This window comes from Capricornis sumatraensis, chromosome 18, assembly GCF_032405125.1.
Source record: "Capricornis sumatraensis isolate serow.1 chromosome 18, serow.2, whole genome shotgun sequence".
Taxonomy (NCBI): Eukaryota; Metazoa; Chordata; class Mammalia; order Artiodactyla; family Bovidae; genus Capricornis; species Capricornis sumatraensis.
This window is the reverse complement of record NC_091086.1, coordinates 20,415,349-20,431,497: the sequence shown is the minus strand read 5'-3', so window position 1 is coordinate 20,431,497 and position 16,149 is coordinate 20,415,349. Positions and strand designations below refer to the sequence as shown.

Sequence of the window (16,149 nt, the reverse complement as noted above, 5' to 3'; positions counted from 1 at the left end):
GTGAAAGTGAAGTCGCTCAGTCGTGTCTGACTCTTTGCGACGCCATGGACTGTAGCCTACCAGGCTCCTCTGTCCATGGGATTTTCCAGGCAATAGTACTGGAGTGGATTGCCATTTCCTTCTTCAAGGGGATCTTCCCGACCCAGGGATTGAACCCATGTCTCCCGCATTGTAGACAGACGCTTTACTGTCTGAGCCACCAGGGAAAGGTGCTGATGTCATAGTCATGTCCTAAATACATTTCTCTGTGTTGAGGTTCATTCATAGTTGACTGTTATGTGCAGATTTTATCTTATTGAGACAAATACTGCTTTACTTCCTTTTTTCAAAATGATGAAGGTACAAACATTGAAGCTGTAAGTTATTATGAAAGGTAAATCTCAATATGAGGATCACTCATAAAAGAGATAGCTGTTATCTGTTAAGAACATGTGTTGGTTAGACTGTTTCTTAGATTTTAATAGACTAAAATTCTGCATATGAATTAAATTTAAACCCTGTTTATTTTACATAGGCTTCCTGATGGATTTTCTCAGCTGTTAAACTTAACCCAGTTATATCTGAATGATGCTTTCCTTGAGTTCTTGCCAGCTAATTTTGGCAGGTAAGTTATAGTTTCTTCTAAAACCTTCTCTTGTTAGCTCTTAGCAAAACTTTTGCAAAGTTTACCAGACTATAGGCTGCTTTAGCAATACTGTTAATTACAGTTTCGTGAGCTCTTTTGTAATTATTTCTAAGCATTGTAGTTTTTGTAGTTTCTTCAGCACTTGTTATTTTGACTTGGAATTTATTTTCCCAAATAAAAATAAGCAGTGAAAATTTTAAAGAAAAAAAGTAATTTAAGACTTGGTTTTAAAGTACGTAAAAATAAGGAGTTTAACTTGGGATAATTTTTGTTTATTTTTGATGGAATGCTTTATTCTCAGCACTTACATATTGTTTAAATGATCTAATTACTGGTTTATCTGTCTTCTTCACTGAAATTGAAGTTCTAGAGAAAAGAAAAATGTGTTTCTGGGATCCAGCCCGTTGCTCCCTTCTTAAATTTGTGCTTCTTGTTGTATTATATATAGTCCCTGAGTAATTTTTCTGATGAAAAGATGAATCAGTAAATGAACAGTAGGTATTAAATTATTATTGTGTTCAAATTAATTACTAGAGAAAGTGCTATCCAAGTATGTGTTAATATGGCAATGTTCTTGTTTTTTTTCTTAAAGAGAGATATATCATATGGTCTCACTTAAATGTAAATTCTAAAATAACCACCAAAACCCCAACCTCATAGATACAGAGAAAAGATTGGTGTTTGCTAGAAGTGGAGTGGTGGGTAGAGATGGGAAGAATGACTGAAGGTAGTCAAATGATACAAACCTCCAGTTTATAAAATAAATCATGGGGATGTAATGTCATGGTGACTATAGTTAACCATACTATATTATGTATTTGAAAGTTTCTTCAGAGAATAGATCTTAAAAGTCATCTCAAGAAGAAACTTTTTTTTTTTTTTTATATTTAAGTATAGTGACAGATGTTAACTAGACTTGTTTTGGTAACCATTTCACAATGTAGTTGACCCTGGAACAATGCAGGGGGTTAGGGGTGCTGATCCTCCCAACACAGTAGAACTCTGCATATAATTTATAGTTGGCCCTCCATATCTATAGTTCCTTAGTATCCGGGGTTCCAAATCCATTAGATTCAACCAACCACAGACTGTGTGGTACCACAGTATTTACTATTGGGGAAAAAAATCTGTATATGAGTGGATTCACACAATCAAAACCCATGTTTTTCAAGGGTTAACCGAGGGTTAACTTTAGCTCAAGTGGTTACTCCATCTTCCGATGCCCATGTTCAACGATGTATATGCAGATATCAAATAATTATGTTGTACACCTGAAACTAACAAAGTGTTGTTTGTTAATTGTACTTCAATAAAGAAAAAAGAATTTGGGACATTGTTGTAGCCCAGTGAACTGTGGGACCCACATTATAATGCTTTATATTTTTATATACATACACATATATATGGATCTATGTACACACATATATGTACACATACACACATAGTGTATGTGTGTACAGACATACATTTCATGTACTTGTTAGATTTCTGTGTCTGGCATTTGGACCACTTTTTAAATTGAAATATATTTGGCATGTAACACTCTACAAGTTTAAAGTATACACCCTGCTGACTTGATATGTTGTATATTGTAATATGGTTGCCGCTTGTAGCATTAGCAAGCACTTCAGGACCGGTTCTTCTGCTCATTTATCCTCTAAATTGGAACATGCATCACTGAAGTGCCAGAGGATTTCTCCCTTTCCATGTCCTGTTTTGTTTCTTTATTTTTCTCTCTCAGACCTCAACTCTAGACTTAAATTATTGTTCTCTAATCTACTAATGACTAATAATTGGGGGGAGGATTTCATTAAAATGCACATAGTTTATTAGGATTGACATTAGGGGACAATTACTTTGTGCTTTGGATATGTTTAGAAATATTTACTGAAGCTTCTCCCCCATTAATTCTGAGGAGCAAAAATAGTCTTTTCTGTCTTTGTATTTTTGTATAATTTTTAACACTAGATTCTACACATTGTAATTACACAATAAATATTGGTTGCTTTAAAACTTTAGAGAATGACGTTAATTCATTAATTAAATTCTTATCTTTGTCATAGATGCTTAATTCATTTTATTTGTTTTGCAGATTAACTAAACTCCAAATATTAGAACTTAGAGAAAACCAGTTGAAAATGTTGCCAAAGTAAGTAAAGGTGTTATCTTTTCCAAAATTTAGTTCAGCATTTTAAATTCTTAGAGAAATATTAATTTTCTATTATCTAAAATATGAGTACAGATTATTTTAAAAGACTGACATTTGTGGTCATTGTATTTTAATTAGTGGAGTTCAGTATACATCTCTTGGACTTCCCTGGTGGCTCAGACAGTAAAGCGTCTGTCTACAATGTGGGAGACCTGGGTTCGAGCCCTGGGTTGGGAAGATCCCCTGGAGAAGGAAATGGCAATCCACTCCAGTACTGTTGCCTGGAAAATCCCAAGGACAGAGGAGCCCGGTACACTACAGTCTTTGGGGTTGCAAAGAGTTGGGCACTACTGAGCGACTTCACTTCACTTCACTTAATACATCTCTTAGTATTTATTAGTGATTTCATAGCTTTCTGAAACTCAGTCTTGTGTGACAAAAGTCAAAATAATAAGTATGTAAAGCTCCCCTGCGTCCCAAATAAAGGTCCCCATTTTTGTACTGGAGTTCTTTCTTAGTGCTCCTTAAAGAGATCCATAAAGTCTTCTCTGTGAAGTCTGATTAACTCTAGTTCTCAGAACTTGTATGGTTTTAGTCAGTTTTAAATTAGAAATGGGATGGAAGGCCCCCTACTGGTAAGCTAACATCAGGAGGAGATGACAGTCCAAGAGCAAAAAATAAAATGAAAACAGATCTACAGACTCAAAATGCACTAGTCTACGTCCTTTATTGAAGATATGTCTTAAAACATCCTGATTCACTACTGCGTTTTTGTAGTTTAGGCAAGTGGCAAACTACAGACTGGCTAAGTTTGGCCCGGTGCCTATTTTTTTCTAAATAAATTTCCTAAGAAGCACATTCATTCATTCACTCACATGTTGTTTATAGCTGCTTTTGCTCTACAGTGATAGAGTCAAGTAGTTGTGACAGAAACTGTATGCAGAGCTTAAAATATCTGACCCTTACAGAAAACTTCCCAGTCTCCTGTGGCAATTTATTTGTCAAGAGTTGGCACCTCTTGTTAGAAGCATCTGCCGTTTTCCAGGAGTTAGTTGTTCTGTGTACTCAACTTCTGTAGCATCTTATTTATATCAGTTATGATATTTACCACATTAGTCTAATTTTTAAAATACATTTTACTCTCTTCCTGCCTGGCTAGCATATTTTCATGTGCATGTGCACTTGATCCTCCTTCTTCCCCACTCCAACCCATGAGTATAAATCTCTGAGGGCAAGAAGCGTACACGGTTTTGATTCCCCAAAGACTGGAATGATTACTGTGTATATTGTTGGTTGTTAGTATAAATTAAAATGAGAATTATCTGTGTTAAAATTCAAAAAGGTTTGACTTTTTGGAGATTTGGTATTGGCATTGATGAATCCTTAGCTCAGAACTTGACTGTTAAGAGATTTGAATAATCTGGGTATAAATTGTTTACTGAAATAGCTAAGCTTACCGTTAATATGGTATCTATCTCTGATATCATAGGTAATTCACTTATTTTATCTCCTTATATTTTAATTTTAACCTCAGATTGGACTCTCATGTATTTGCAAATGTAACTCTTTATTGCTTTTTTAAAGACATGGTTACAATATTTGAGGCCTCACAAATTAAAAAGAGGCCATGGTTTTATGTGTCAGGAAAGTCTTGTGTTTTCAGGTTACGTGAGTAGATCTTTTTATGATCAAAGATTCAAACAGTGAAAAAGCTGTTTTAAATATATAGTTCAGTGAAATTTAATACCATGTTAATCCTGGAGGGCCCAGTACCAAAAAACCAAATGATGTGTATTTCCCCTCTGAGACAGGAGAAGAGAAGGTAAAAATGAGTTAAATACGAAGAAAGTTTAGAGATAAGCAGAAGGAAGTTTGAGGGATGATTGCTTTTACTTTCTCCTTGAAGTAGGAAGCTGGATCTTAAATGAAGTAGGACCAAATATGCCCATGTTAGCTACAGCAAGTTGAGATGGAGACACTTTTAAAATTTTACAATGTATTTCCTCTTTTTATTGCATATCTCTGTCATTTATGTTTTCCTAAATCAGTTTTAAAACTTAGATTTTTAAGGATATTGTTTGTAATTGAGTTTTCCAGTGTAAAGGTTTTTATATCCTTAAAAAAAAAATTTTACTCTTGTTGATATAAAGTGAATTGCTACATGTGAATTTTCTGTGTTACCATTATAACAGTATTGAATTAAGAAAAATAAGACCATCTTTTCTTTTTTCAGTCTTACTCCCTCTGCACAGCTCTCTTCACCTTTCTCACATATCAACCTAGTGTAGTATTATGGACATAGAAATTAGTATCTAATCTTTTCTTGAGAAGGATCCTGGAAACACCTTTTCACTTTGTAATAAAGCAAATTGGAACTGAATTACAGGTTTTCTGGACAAAGACAGATATGAGTAAAGGAAGTCAAATTTTTATATCTCATAGAACCTGAAAATAGGCACTCAGAATCAAAGTTAAATAAAGCAACTTTGAGAAAAATTGGTACTGGGAGATGAATTAAATTAAAGGAGTGTTGATAAAATGGCATATTTAAAATGAAAGGGTTTGGGAAAATTAGCTTTCTGTAATATTAGGTGAGTAACATAATAATTGGGCTTCCCAGGTGGCGCTAGTGGTAAAGAACCTGCCTGCCATGCAGGTAGACATAAGAGACCCAGGTTCGGTCCCTGGGCCAGGAAGATCCCCTGAAGAAGGAAATGGCAACCCATTGCAATATGCTTGCCTGGAGAATCCCATGGACAGAGGAGCCTGGTGGGCTGCAGTCCATGGGGTCGCACAGAATTGGACACGACTGAAGCAACTTAGCACGCATATGCACAACATAATAAATTACTTTACAATTATTATATGTTTTCTTTTTCACTAAAAAACCAGAGAGATTTAAGCTGATTTTATCTTACTTTCTATTACTAATTTGTTGAATGTCGAGAAGAGAAATAATATGTGTTCTTTGTCATAATTTAAGGAGTCTGTTGGTTTTTAATGATGTTAATTTTCCAGTTAACACATTGATATATTGATATTATGATGATTGTATTTTGCCATGTGCAAAAAAGAGTTAATATAGTTCCTAAAGAGTTTCCTAGTGTGGTCTGTTGGTTAGGATTCAGCACTTTTACTGCTGTGTCCAGGGTTCAGTTTCTAGTTGGGGAATCTCTTGCTGGCCATGTGGGATGGTGTGCCCCCCAATTTTTTTTAAATTTAATGTAGTTCCTATCTGGTTACCTGGTAGCAATCTATTAAATAATAGTTTTTTCTAAAAATAATAATTTTAGAGTATAAATATATTTGAATTAATTAACAGTTCAGTTTAAGAAGTGCCTTTATTGAAGGAATATAAAATACAACTTAGTTTATTTCATCATGAAATCAGTTTGTACATTCAAGTTTCTGTAATGGCAGAGAACTGTTGGTATTGAGTTGAAAGTTTAAAAATGGTATATTGTAGCTTTAATTTAAAATAAATATAGTCTTCTAATTATATTTTTGATTCATATAAAACTTTGTTGTGAATTGTATTGAATTTAATTTGAAAGTGTGGAGAACAATGTAATATTTGCTGTTCTTGGAATTTTTAGTTAATTATCTTAAAGTTTTTTACAAATACACCCTCAGTCTTGAAAAATGGTGGTAATTAATATGAAGCTACCTAACAATCTAATCATTAGTTGATTTATACTATCTGAGAAGTTATTCTGTGAAGAAAAACAAAAATGGAAAGTCACTTACTGGTATTCTGGTCCGTGTAATTACTGCAATTACTTCTTAAGAATATAAATAACCTGGGATTTCCCTGATGGCTCAGTGTTTTAAGACTCCACACTCCCAATGCAGGGGGCGCAGGCTCAATCCCTGGTTGGGGAACTAAGATCCCACATACTGTGTGGCATGGCCAAAAAGTAAAATAAAAAAGAATAGAAATAACCTGGAGAGAAGCCAAAGTCAGAGAATAACTAATAACTTATTTCATTTTTATTTAGAAATTAAATGTGACTTGTTTCTTAGAAAATCATTATTTTTATTTTGCCAACGTTTGAAAGCCTATATGTTATTAGGTAATACATAGGAATATTTTACAAGTTTCCTTGTAATTGTTACTTTTGTATACTTAATTCCTTATTACTCCATTGTGCATAGAACCATGAATAGACTGACCCAGCTGGAAAGACTGGACTTGGGAAGTAATGAATTCACAGAAGTGGTAAGTTCTCACCAACCTTACTATCCATAAGTCATTCATTTGATCAAGAAAAAAAATGTGAAAATTAAGGTATTTATTTCTTTGCCTTTTTAAAGTATAAAATTGGATAAAGATACACACATATTTTGGAGAGACAAGATATAAAAGTTTTTGACAGGATAATTAAACAGATAGCAACATCTAATAGGAGTGAGGGTAAAAATGTAAAATTAATGAGAAGCCCATGGAAAAGGTAATTAATAGTTTTTGGCACAGAAAGTAGAAATTCTGAAAGATTATAAGGGAAAAGCTTTCATCAGACTAGAATGCATCAGGAAAAGAACTTGAGTCAAAAATAACTTCATGGGAATATTGCTTAGGAATTTATTCAGTGGTAGCATACTTCTCCGGAGAAGGCAGTGGCATCCCACTCCAGTACTCTTCCCTGGAAGATCCCATGGACGGAGGAGCCTGGTAGCCTGCAGTCCATGGAGTCGCGAAGAGTCGGACACGACTGAGTGACTTCACTTTCCCTTTTCACTTTCCTGCATTGGAGAAGGAAATGGCAACCCACTCCAGTGTTCTTGCCTGGAGAATCCCAGGGACGGGGGAGCCTGGTGGGCTGCCGTCTCTGGGGTCACACAGAGTTGGACACGACTGAAGCGACTTCACAGCAGCAGCAGCAGCATGCTTCTCTATAATTTTACTTAATAGCTAAAAGAAAAACATTGAATGAAACAGCTGTTATTTTCGACTTGATAATGAGACCTCTGGATTGCGTTTTTGCTTTGTTTCCAAAGTCGTATGATGCTGAATCAAAAAGAAAAGAAGAATGTAAGCAATTTGTTGTCTCCAGTCATTGCTTCAGGAGAACTCAGATCATAAGCTAGATATTTGTTTTTTGAAGAGAAGCTCGTTAACTTGAAAAATCATCATTAAAATTTTTATACTGTGTTTACAAGTTTGTTTTAATTGTTGCAAGTTTCAAGTGCTAGTCTTGAAAACAAGAGTTTCTCAGCACTGCTGCTGCATAATTGTCCTGTGGAAATTGTATTAGCTCACTAAATAGCTTTTCAGCTGAAGTCACTGGAGGAGCGTGGTGGTTTGGGGTATCTCATATTTTTCCTAAAATACTGTCTTTTATATTCTGTATTTTAATTGAAGCTGATATATGATGAATCTTACTGTGTTTTGTAGATGTTTTTACTCTTTTTAAAAAAATGCATATTCTGTGCTTCGTAAATTATCTGTTACATATTTCCTCAGTATTTGTCTTTACATGTATTAATCTATTGCCATATTAATTATTTTAAGTTTCTAAATTGCTGTTAATTTTATAAATCAGAGCAGAATTCAAAATCATTAAATTTTGGACCATTTCCTTCTTCGAGCATTACACATTTTTTAAAAAATTACTATTACAGTTTTAACAGGTAATGCACAAAAGGGGCTTCTTAGGTGGCTCAGTGGTAAAGAATCTGCCAGTGCCGGAGACGCGAGTTCAATTCCTGGGGTGGGAACATCCCCTGGAGAAAGAAATGGCAACCCACTCCAGTTTTTTTGCCTGGGAAATCCCATGGACAGAGGAGCCTGGCAGGCTACAGTCCATAGGGTCGCAGAGAGTTGGATACAACTGAGCATACACACATGTGAGGCACAAAAAGAGATTTTTTTAATCCAAGTTAAACCTAGAATTCTTACTTATATGTTAACAGTAAATCTGAGTGACATGCCTTGTATGTGTTACTCGTGTTATAAGTGATGAGATATGATGACACCTCAATGCCATCATACTGTCAATGATTGGACACAGGTTTGTGGGTTACTGGAAATATCTTTAAAGGATTCATTCAGAAGAGCCTCCAAGGGTGAATAACCTAAGAGTAAATTTTGCCTGAATACCAGGTCCACTAAATCACTTTAATTTTTTGGTCCTCAACATTTTATTATAAACAATATTCTACTATGTAATTACTAGAAGCTTAAAATAACACAATAGGTTTATCATATGATTATGCCTTGGTTTACTTACTTTTGCTTATGATTGGGTTTTTAAGATGTAGCTTGCCTTATTAGTCATCAGGGAATAGCTTTTCTTTAAGATTTCCTAAAAGTCTACATCTTTTTGTGGATAATGATTGAGAGTATACTTTTATTGTATTCTTGAAAGTAATGGATCTTATTAATTGTGTAAATACTTTAGCCTGTTACATAATCAAAAGCTTAATTTATGCTATTATGGAATGTCTTTAGTAATATTTGTGTAATAACTATTACACGGTGGAAAGACTTGAGTTTTGCCTCTGCTTTTTTCCCCCTCGTAATTTAAAAAAATGTCTTTAATACTGAAAGTTATTATTAGAAATACCCAGGGGAGCTTCTTTTGCCAAATAAATATATTCAAATAAATTAATGTATCTTCTCCTCCACTTCCATCTAAACAGCCTGAAGTACTTGAGCAGCTAAGTGGATTGAAAGAATTTTGGATGGATGGTAATAGACTGACTTTTATTCCAGGGGTATGTATATCAAATTTTAAAGACTTTGCTTATTTCTGTCTGTCCTTTGCATTTTTACGAATTATACATTTTAAGTACGTTTAATCAGTTTAAAATGATTATTCTTAATACTGTTCAGTCGCTCAGTCGTGTCCGACTCTTTGTGACCCCATGAATCGCAGCACGCCAGGTCTCCCTGTCCATCACCAACTCCCGGAGTTCACTCAGATTCATGTCCATCACGTCAGTGATGCCATCCAGCCATCTCATCCTCTCTTGTCCCCTTCTCCTCCTGCCCCCAATCCCTCCCAGCATCAGAGTCTTTTCCAGTGAGTCAACTCTTCGCATGAGGTGGCCAAAGTACCGGAGTTTCAGCTTTAGCATCATTCCTTCCAAAGAAATCCCAGGGTTAATCTCCTTCAGAATGGATTGGTTGGATCTCCTTGCAGTCCAAGGGACTTGTTAGATAGAAGCAAATTACATTTTTTATTGTCGATACTTTTTTTTTTTTAACAATGTTGTGTTTTAGGTGTACAGTAAAGTGAATCATGGACAGGGAGGCCTGGCGTGCTGCGATTCATGGGATTGCAAAGAGGCGGACACGAAAGAGCGACTGAACTGAACTGAAAGTGAATCAGTTATACATATTCATATACCACTCTTCTTTAGACTTATTTCCCACATAGATCTTTACAGAGTATTGAGTAGAGTTGCCTGTGCTATACAATAAGTCCTTATTAGTTACATCTTTTATATATAGTAGTGTATATATGTCAATCCAAATCTCCCGATCTATCCCTTGATCTCTTTCCCTCTGGTAACCATACGTTTGTTCTACATCTGTCACTCTATTTCTGTTTTGTAAATAGGCTCATTTGTACCATTTTTTTTTTTTAGATTCCACATACTAGTGATATCGTATGATATATGTCTTTCTCTGTCTAACTTACTTCACTCGTTGTGACAGTATCTAGGTTCACCCATGTTGCCGCAAATGACATTATTTCATTCTTTTTGATTGCTGAGTAATATTCCATTGTATATATGTACAGCATCTTCATCCATTGCTCTGTCAATAGACATTTAGGTTGCTTCCATGTTTTGGCTGTTGTAAAAGTGCAGTAAAGTTTGGGGTGCATGTATCTTTTTGAATTGTGGTTTTATCCAGATATATGCCCAGGGTGGGATTGCTGGACCATATTGTAGTTCTATATTTAGGTTTTTAAGGACCCTCTAACCTCCATAGTGTTCTCCATAATGGTTGTACCAATTTACATTTCCATCAGCAGGGTATGAGGGCACCCTTTTCTCCATGCCTTTTCCAGCATTTATTATTTATAGATTTTTTTTTTAATGATGGCCATTCTGACCTTATGTGAGGTGATACCTCATTGTAATTTTCATTTTCATTTCTCTGATAATTAATGATGTCAAGTATCTTTTCATATGCCTTTTAACCATCTGTATGACTTCTTTGGAGAAATGTCTATTTAGATCTTCCACGCATTTTTCGATTGGGTTTGTCAATACATTCTTGATTAAAATTTTTATATTTCTGTAATAAATTTTTGTAAAACAGTTGACTTGTGTACAACTCAGGGATTAGGGGCATCAACCCTTTACATAGTGAAAAAATCTGTGTAATTTATAGTCAGCTTTCCCTATTTGAAGTTCCTTCATAACAAGGATTCCTCCTTAGGGTCTGATGTTCTGCATCCACAGATTGAACCAATTACAGTGGAGTACTGTAGTAGTTACTGTTGAAAACAATCCATGTGTAAATGGGTCTGTGAAGTTCTGTGTTGTTCAAGGGTCAACTTAAAGTTTCTTTCTAATGTCATGGAGTATGTCCTTCCCAGGGGTTGCAGTTGACTTTGTATCCTGTTTCATTTTGCCCAGGGAATTGTTGAAATAGGCTATTTTCCATGTAGTTTCTTCGCAGTTGACATTGTGTTTATTCTCAGACCTAAAGCCATATGAATTCCCATATGTGCTAACTCCCTTGCAAATGATGGCCAGCTAAATTCCCCAAGAAAATTATGTACTTGTCACTCTGCTAGGCTAAAATAGTAGGAGCTCTTAGCTTTTACTGACTATATCTAACTAATGGCATTAAAAATTATGAACCTCCCTTATAAACATTTAATTATAAATTACAGTTTGTCACTAAGTTTCTTATCTAAACTTTTCACAAACTGCTATTGACAGAGTCCTTAGATTTCCTTTTTTTTAAACTTACAGTTTATTGGTAGTTTGAAACAGCTCACATATTTGGATATTTCTAAAAATAATATTGAGATGGTTGAAGAAGGAATTTCAGGATGTGAAAACCTTCAAGATCTTCTATTATCAAGCAATTCACTTCAACAACTGCCGGAGACTATTGGTTTGTATTGATTTCTAATTCATGTGATTTAAAATTTACTAGTATACAATCTGAGAAACTTATTGCCATTGCTTGATTCAAAGCTTCCATATATCAAATTTTATTTAAAAGATAGTTTTACTGTATTCTGAAGTCACAGATCCTATTTGAATTTTTCCTGTTGTGATCAGTGACTCAGTTTACTCATTTGTTGGCATTACTGTTTTTCTTTAAGGAAATGTCATTTTTGTCACTGTAATAAAGTTTGAATCCTTTAAAAGATTAATTTACCCAAATTCACTTTAATTCTTGATCATGGCCTTTACCTAGTAACTTTTTTCTATCTTAACTTCATTTTAGACTTAACAAGACAGCTGTATGAGCAAAATCCTTTGAAAATTATACGGTTGACCCTTCAGCAATGACGGTCGTTAGGGGGCCAACCTGCAGTGGGAAAATCTCATATAGTTTATAGATGTACTTTTGTATTTCCTCCCTATCCATGGTTCTGCCTCTGTGTATTCAGCCAACTGTGGGTCATGTAGTACTGTAGTAGTAAATTGAAAAGTTCACATACATGTAAGGTGATCCATACACTTCAAATCTGTGTTGTTCAAGGGTCAACTGTATTTATGTAGTTACTTATCTGGTGGTGCATCAAGGGAATTGAACTATCAAAATCCAAAAACTTACATATTAGCATCTCCATGATGTTTGAATATAAAAATCAGAAATATTTTTACGTATTTTTCAATTGAATTACATAATTGTTATAGCTCAGGTTGTGTTTTGCAGATTCTACTGTAATTTTTCCAATGCTTTTTATTTTAAATTAAACTCCATTTTTATTGTTTTAGTATTTAGTATACTTACAGTATGTAGAATAGCTTGTTATACTCTTAAGAAAAAACTACCTTTGGACTACCACATCTTTAATCCTTTGATACCATAAGTTTGTGCTGTGTATCTTCACTGTGATGTCACAGAATTGTTTCAAGGAGCATGGCTACAACAGTGAGCAAAGGAGACAAAAAGTACATACTCTTATGAAGCGTACATTTTAGTGAGGCCTAAATGGGTAAATATACACTAATGTTAAGAGGTAATATGTATGTGAAAATTGTAAATACAGGGTAAGGGCATGGAGAGATGGTAGGGTTGGGGTGGTGTCTCTATGAGATAGCTTGGCTTTTTAAAAGTTCTTTATGATTCATGTCAAATATAATATGTGCTCACTTGACTGTTGATTGACTTCTAATTCAAGATGAAAAATTGTATATTATTTCTTCCCTTAATAGGTTCATTGAAGAATGTAACAACTCTTAAAATAGATGAAAATCAGTTAATGTATCTACCAGACTCTATAGGAGGGTAAGATTTTTGTGTATTAAAAGAACTAGAAGATTTTTCTTTCAGTTCAGCATCCTATATAATTTTTCAGATAATTGTTAACATCAATAGGAGATTCTAAAAGCATTTAAATAAGCAATTGGCTGCAGGTTGGATTTATTTATAATCAAGATAGGCCAGTTTTTCTACAGGTGAACTTTAGTTTAGTAGAAATAGATTTTTTTGTAGGTTTGTTAAAGTCAAGTTCAAATGGTCATATGTTCTTGAGTTTTGGATTATATACAGGAAATTTTTTGTTAAAATATATGTTCTCTTTTTTAATTAAAGGTTAGTATCAATAGAAGAACTGGATTGTAGCGTCAATGAACTTGAAGCTTTGCCTTCATCTATTGGGCAACTTACTAATGTAAGAACCTTTGCTGCGGATCATAATTACTTACAACAGTTACCCCCAGAGGTACTGTATTTAAATTTTATTTTGAATTTTTATTTTTTCTAATTATTAATTATAGGTGTCCAGTGTCGTTTTCTTTAGTTTCTTTCAGAGATAATTACGTAACTAAGTTACGTATTTTGTGGATAATAATTAGTTATATTTATTTGCTAATACTTTGATTCATGTGAAAGTTAATAATTGAAAAGGAAAAAAGTAATTACTTTTATACATGAGAAGAGTACTTTTATTACTTTTGAAAATGATACTTCAGTTACATTTATTAAGCAGTAGGCTAAAGTTTTAATCCATAATTCTCTGTTTCTCTTTCAGATTGGAAATTGGAAAAATATAACTGTGCTATTTCTCCATTCTAATAAACTCGAGACACTTCCAGAGGAAATGGGTGATATGCAAAAATTAAAAGTCATCAATTTGAGTGACAATAGGTTTGTAACAGTATAATTCATCATTTGGCTTATAGAAGACATCTATTGGATGAAATTAAAGTTCCGTTATATGTGATAGAAAATCTAATACATGTTTTTCTTTGCATATATAGTTTTGGGTTTTGTGTAGAATTTTTATTTGAAAGAATAATTTTACCTGGTATTAATTATCATACAGTGGTTGTTACGGTTTATTTTATGTTGACTTTTGCTGTATAGTCTTAATTATCTTCTTATGATAGCAATTTTTATTCCTAAAGTCAGATTTTTGCTCTAATACAGCTGTTGAATAAAGCAGCTTTTAATCTTACCTACTCCTTGTATTAATCTGGGCAGACGTGTGATTAGACACCCACTCAAATAATTTGGACAACACAGCCAAGATACAAAGCAAATAGATCACTAGGGATGCTAAATTGAAGCAATGTTTAAGTTAAGAACAAATGTTTATAATTTTTTCTGGTGTAAAAAGACTAATAGTGATAAAAGAATATTTGTAGAGCATTTTTACATTTTGTTTTTGTTAACGTATTCAAAATAACTCTAATAATAAAACAGGTATTCCTATTTTATGGAGGGAAAAAAATTAAGACTCAGATTTAAGGTGATTCACATTGCTTATAAAATAGAGCTTTTAGTGTAAACTCGGTTTTCTGAGTAGGGTATTCAGACTGTTCACACCTTCCTCCTTTTAAATTGTTAATTATAGCTATGCAGTGTGGTTTCAAACTAAATCCCTTTTAAAATTAAATTCTTTCAGCTCATACTTTATACCCTAAAACTAGAGCCCTAAGTTCCAACACCTTGAGTTTCAGAGACCTAAATTCCTTAGGTTCCTTTGAAATTCGGCATAGAAGAATAGATAAACATAAGATGGAAAGTTTAAGTAGTCATTTTGTTTTAAATAGGGTCCTCTTTCAAGTAGCATTGTACTAAATATCTCTGTTACTTAATTTTCACTCATTATAATGTTAAAATAGTCTTGAGTATGAAAGTGCTGGCTCACAGTGAAATAAAAAGAGTGCAATATTTATAACATAACAAACTCTGATTAAGAGTGGTTCCTATAACAGTTTGTTCTCTCTAAATGCAAATAAAACATCCAAAGCAATTAATTTGTCCTTGCCTTCGCACTAAAGTATGGATAGTTGCTAGATTTTCCTAGGTAATTTTTTTGAGGTTATTAAATTATCCAATTTTCCCCCCAACCAAATTGATTCAATGGAAGATTTGTATTTTTAAAATTAATTCTTATAAAACGGGATAGTATTATGTCTTACGTCCTGTTCAAAGACCTATAATTTTCTCCTGAATTACATATTTTTCTCCTATTTTCATATGCAATAACATAACATTATTTAGAAGACCATTAGATCCAGTTCTCATTTTAACATTTCTCATTTTTAAAGTTTAATTTTTGTTTGCATTTTTTTTTCCCACAGATTAAAAAATTTGCCCTTTAGCTTTACAAAGCTACAGCAATTGACTGCTATGTGGCTCTCAGATAATCAGGTAGGCATTCTGATTTTGTAAATTGATTATGCATTCTAATTTATTTAGGACTATTTAAGAGTAGTTCTAATATGATACACATGTAAAAACATACAGATGCAGATCATTTTTGTGAAATATGTGTAGATTCATGAAGTCCTTTTTGGCCTGACCTCATAAATTTGTAAGAAGATAGATTAGGACAAAATCTTCCCTAAATTTTTAATGTTTTTATAGAAACTCTCTGTGGTTTATATCTGTATACATTTGATAATTTATGTTTCTAATCAAACACTTGACAAACCTTAGAGAGGTATTTCTAAGGAATTAAGAGCTGTTCCTTGAACTTTTCTTTGGCAGACATTTATTGAAAGCTTATAGTAGAACGTGAATGACTCTGGGAGCCGGAGTTATACTGATGAAGCAGACAGAATCTTCTTAGGTTCTCATTGAGTTTACATTCTCATGGGAGACACTCGAGATAAATTAATAACTAAGTAATAATGTTTCAGAACTACAGAGAAAGAGTTTGCTAGGCGTTGGAACAGCAGCAGGGTTGGAGTAAATATACTATTTTAAATTGAGTGATTT

General features: G+C 33.7%; 1 protein-coding gene across 1 annotated transcript in view; it reads left to right on the top strand.

Annotated features, from left to right (window-relative positions):
* ERBIN (erbb2 interacting protein) overlaps nucleotides 1-16,149 on the top strand; it is a 126,460-nt gene that overhangs the window by 66,155 nt on the left and 44,156 nt on the right. The window contains exons 6-14 of the mRNA XM_068990560.1: nucleotides 515-604; nucleotides 2,718-2,774; nucleotides 6,930-6,993; nucleotides 9,417-9,491; nucleotides 11,712-11,856; nucleotides 13,134-13,206; nucleotides 13,513-13,642; nucleotides 13,952-14,067; nucleotides 15,510-15,579. Coding sequence (XP_068846661.1) covers nucleotides 515-604; nucleotides 2,718-2,774; nucleotides 6,930-6,993; nucleotides 9,417-9,491; nucleotides 11,712-11,856; nucleotides 13,134-13,206; nucleotides 13,513-13,642; nucleotides 13,952-14,067; nucleotides 15,510-15,579 — 820 coding nt within the window. The remainder of the gene's footprint in view (nucleotides 1-514; nucleotides 605-2,717; nucleotides 2,775-6,929; nucleotides 6,994-9,416; nucleotides 9,492-11,711; nucleotides 11,857-13,133; nucleotides 13,207-13,512; nucleotides 13,643-13,951; nucleotides 14,068-15,509; nucleotides 15,580-16,149) is intronic.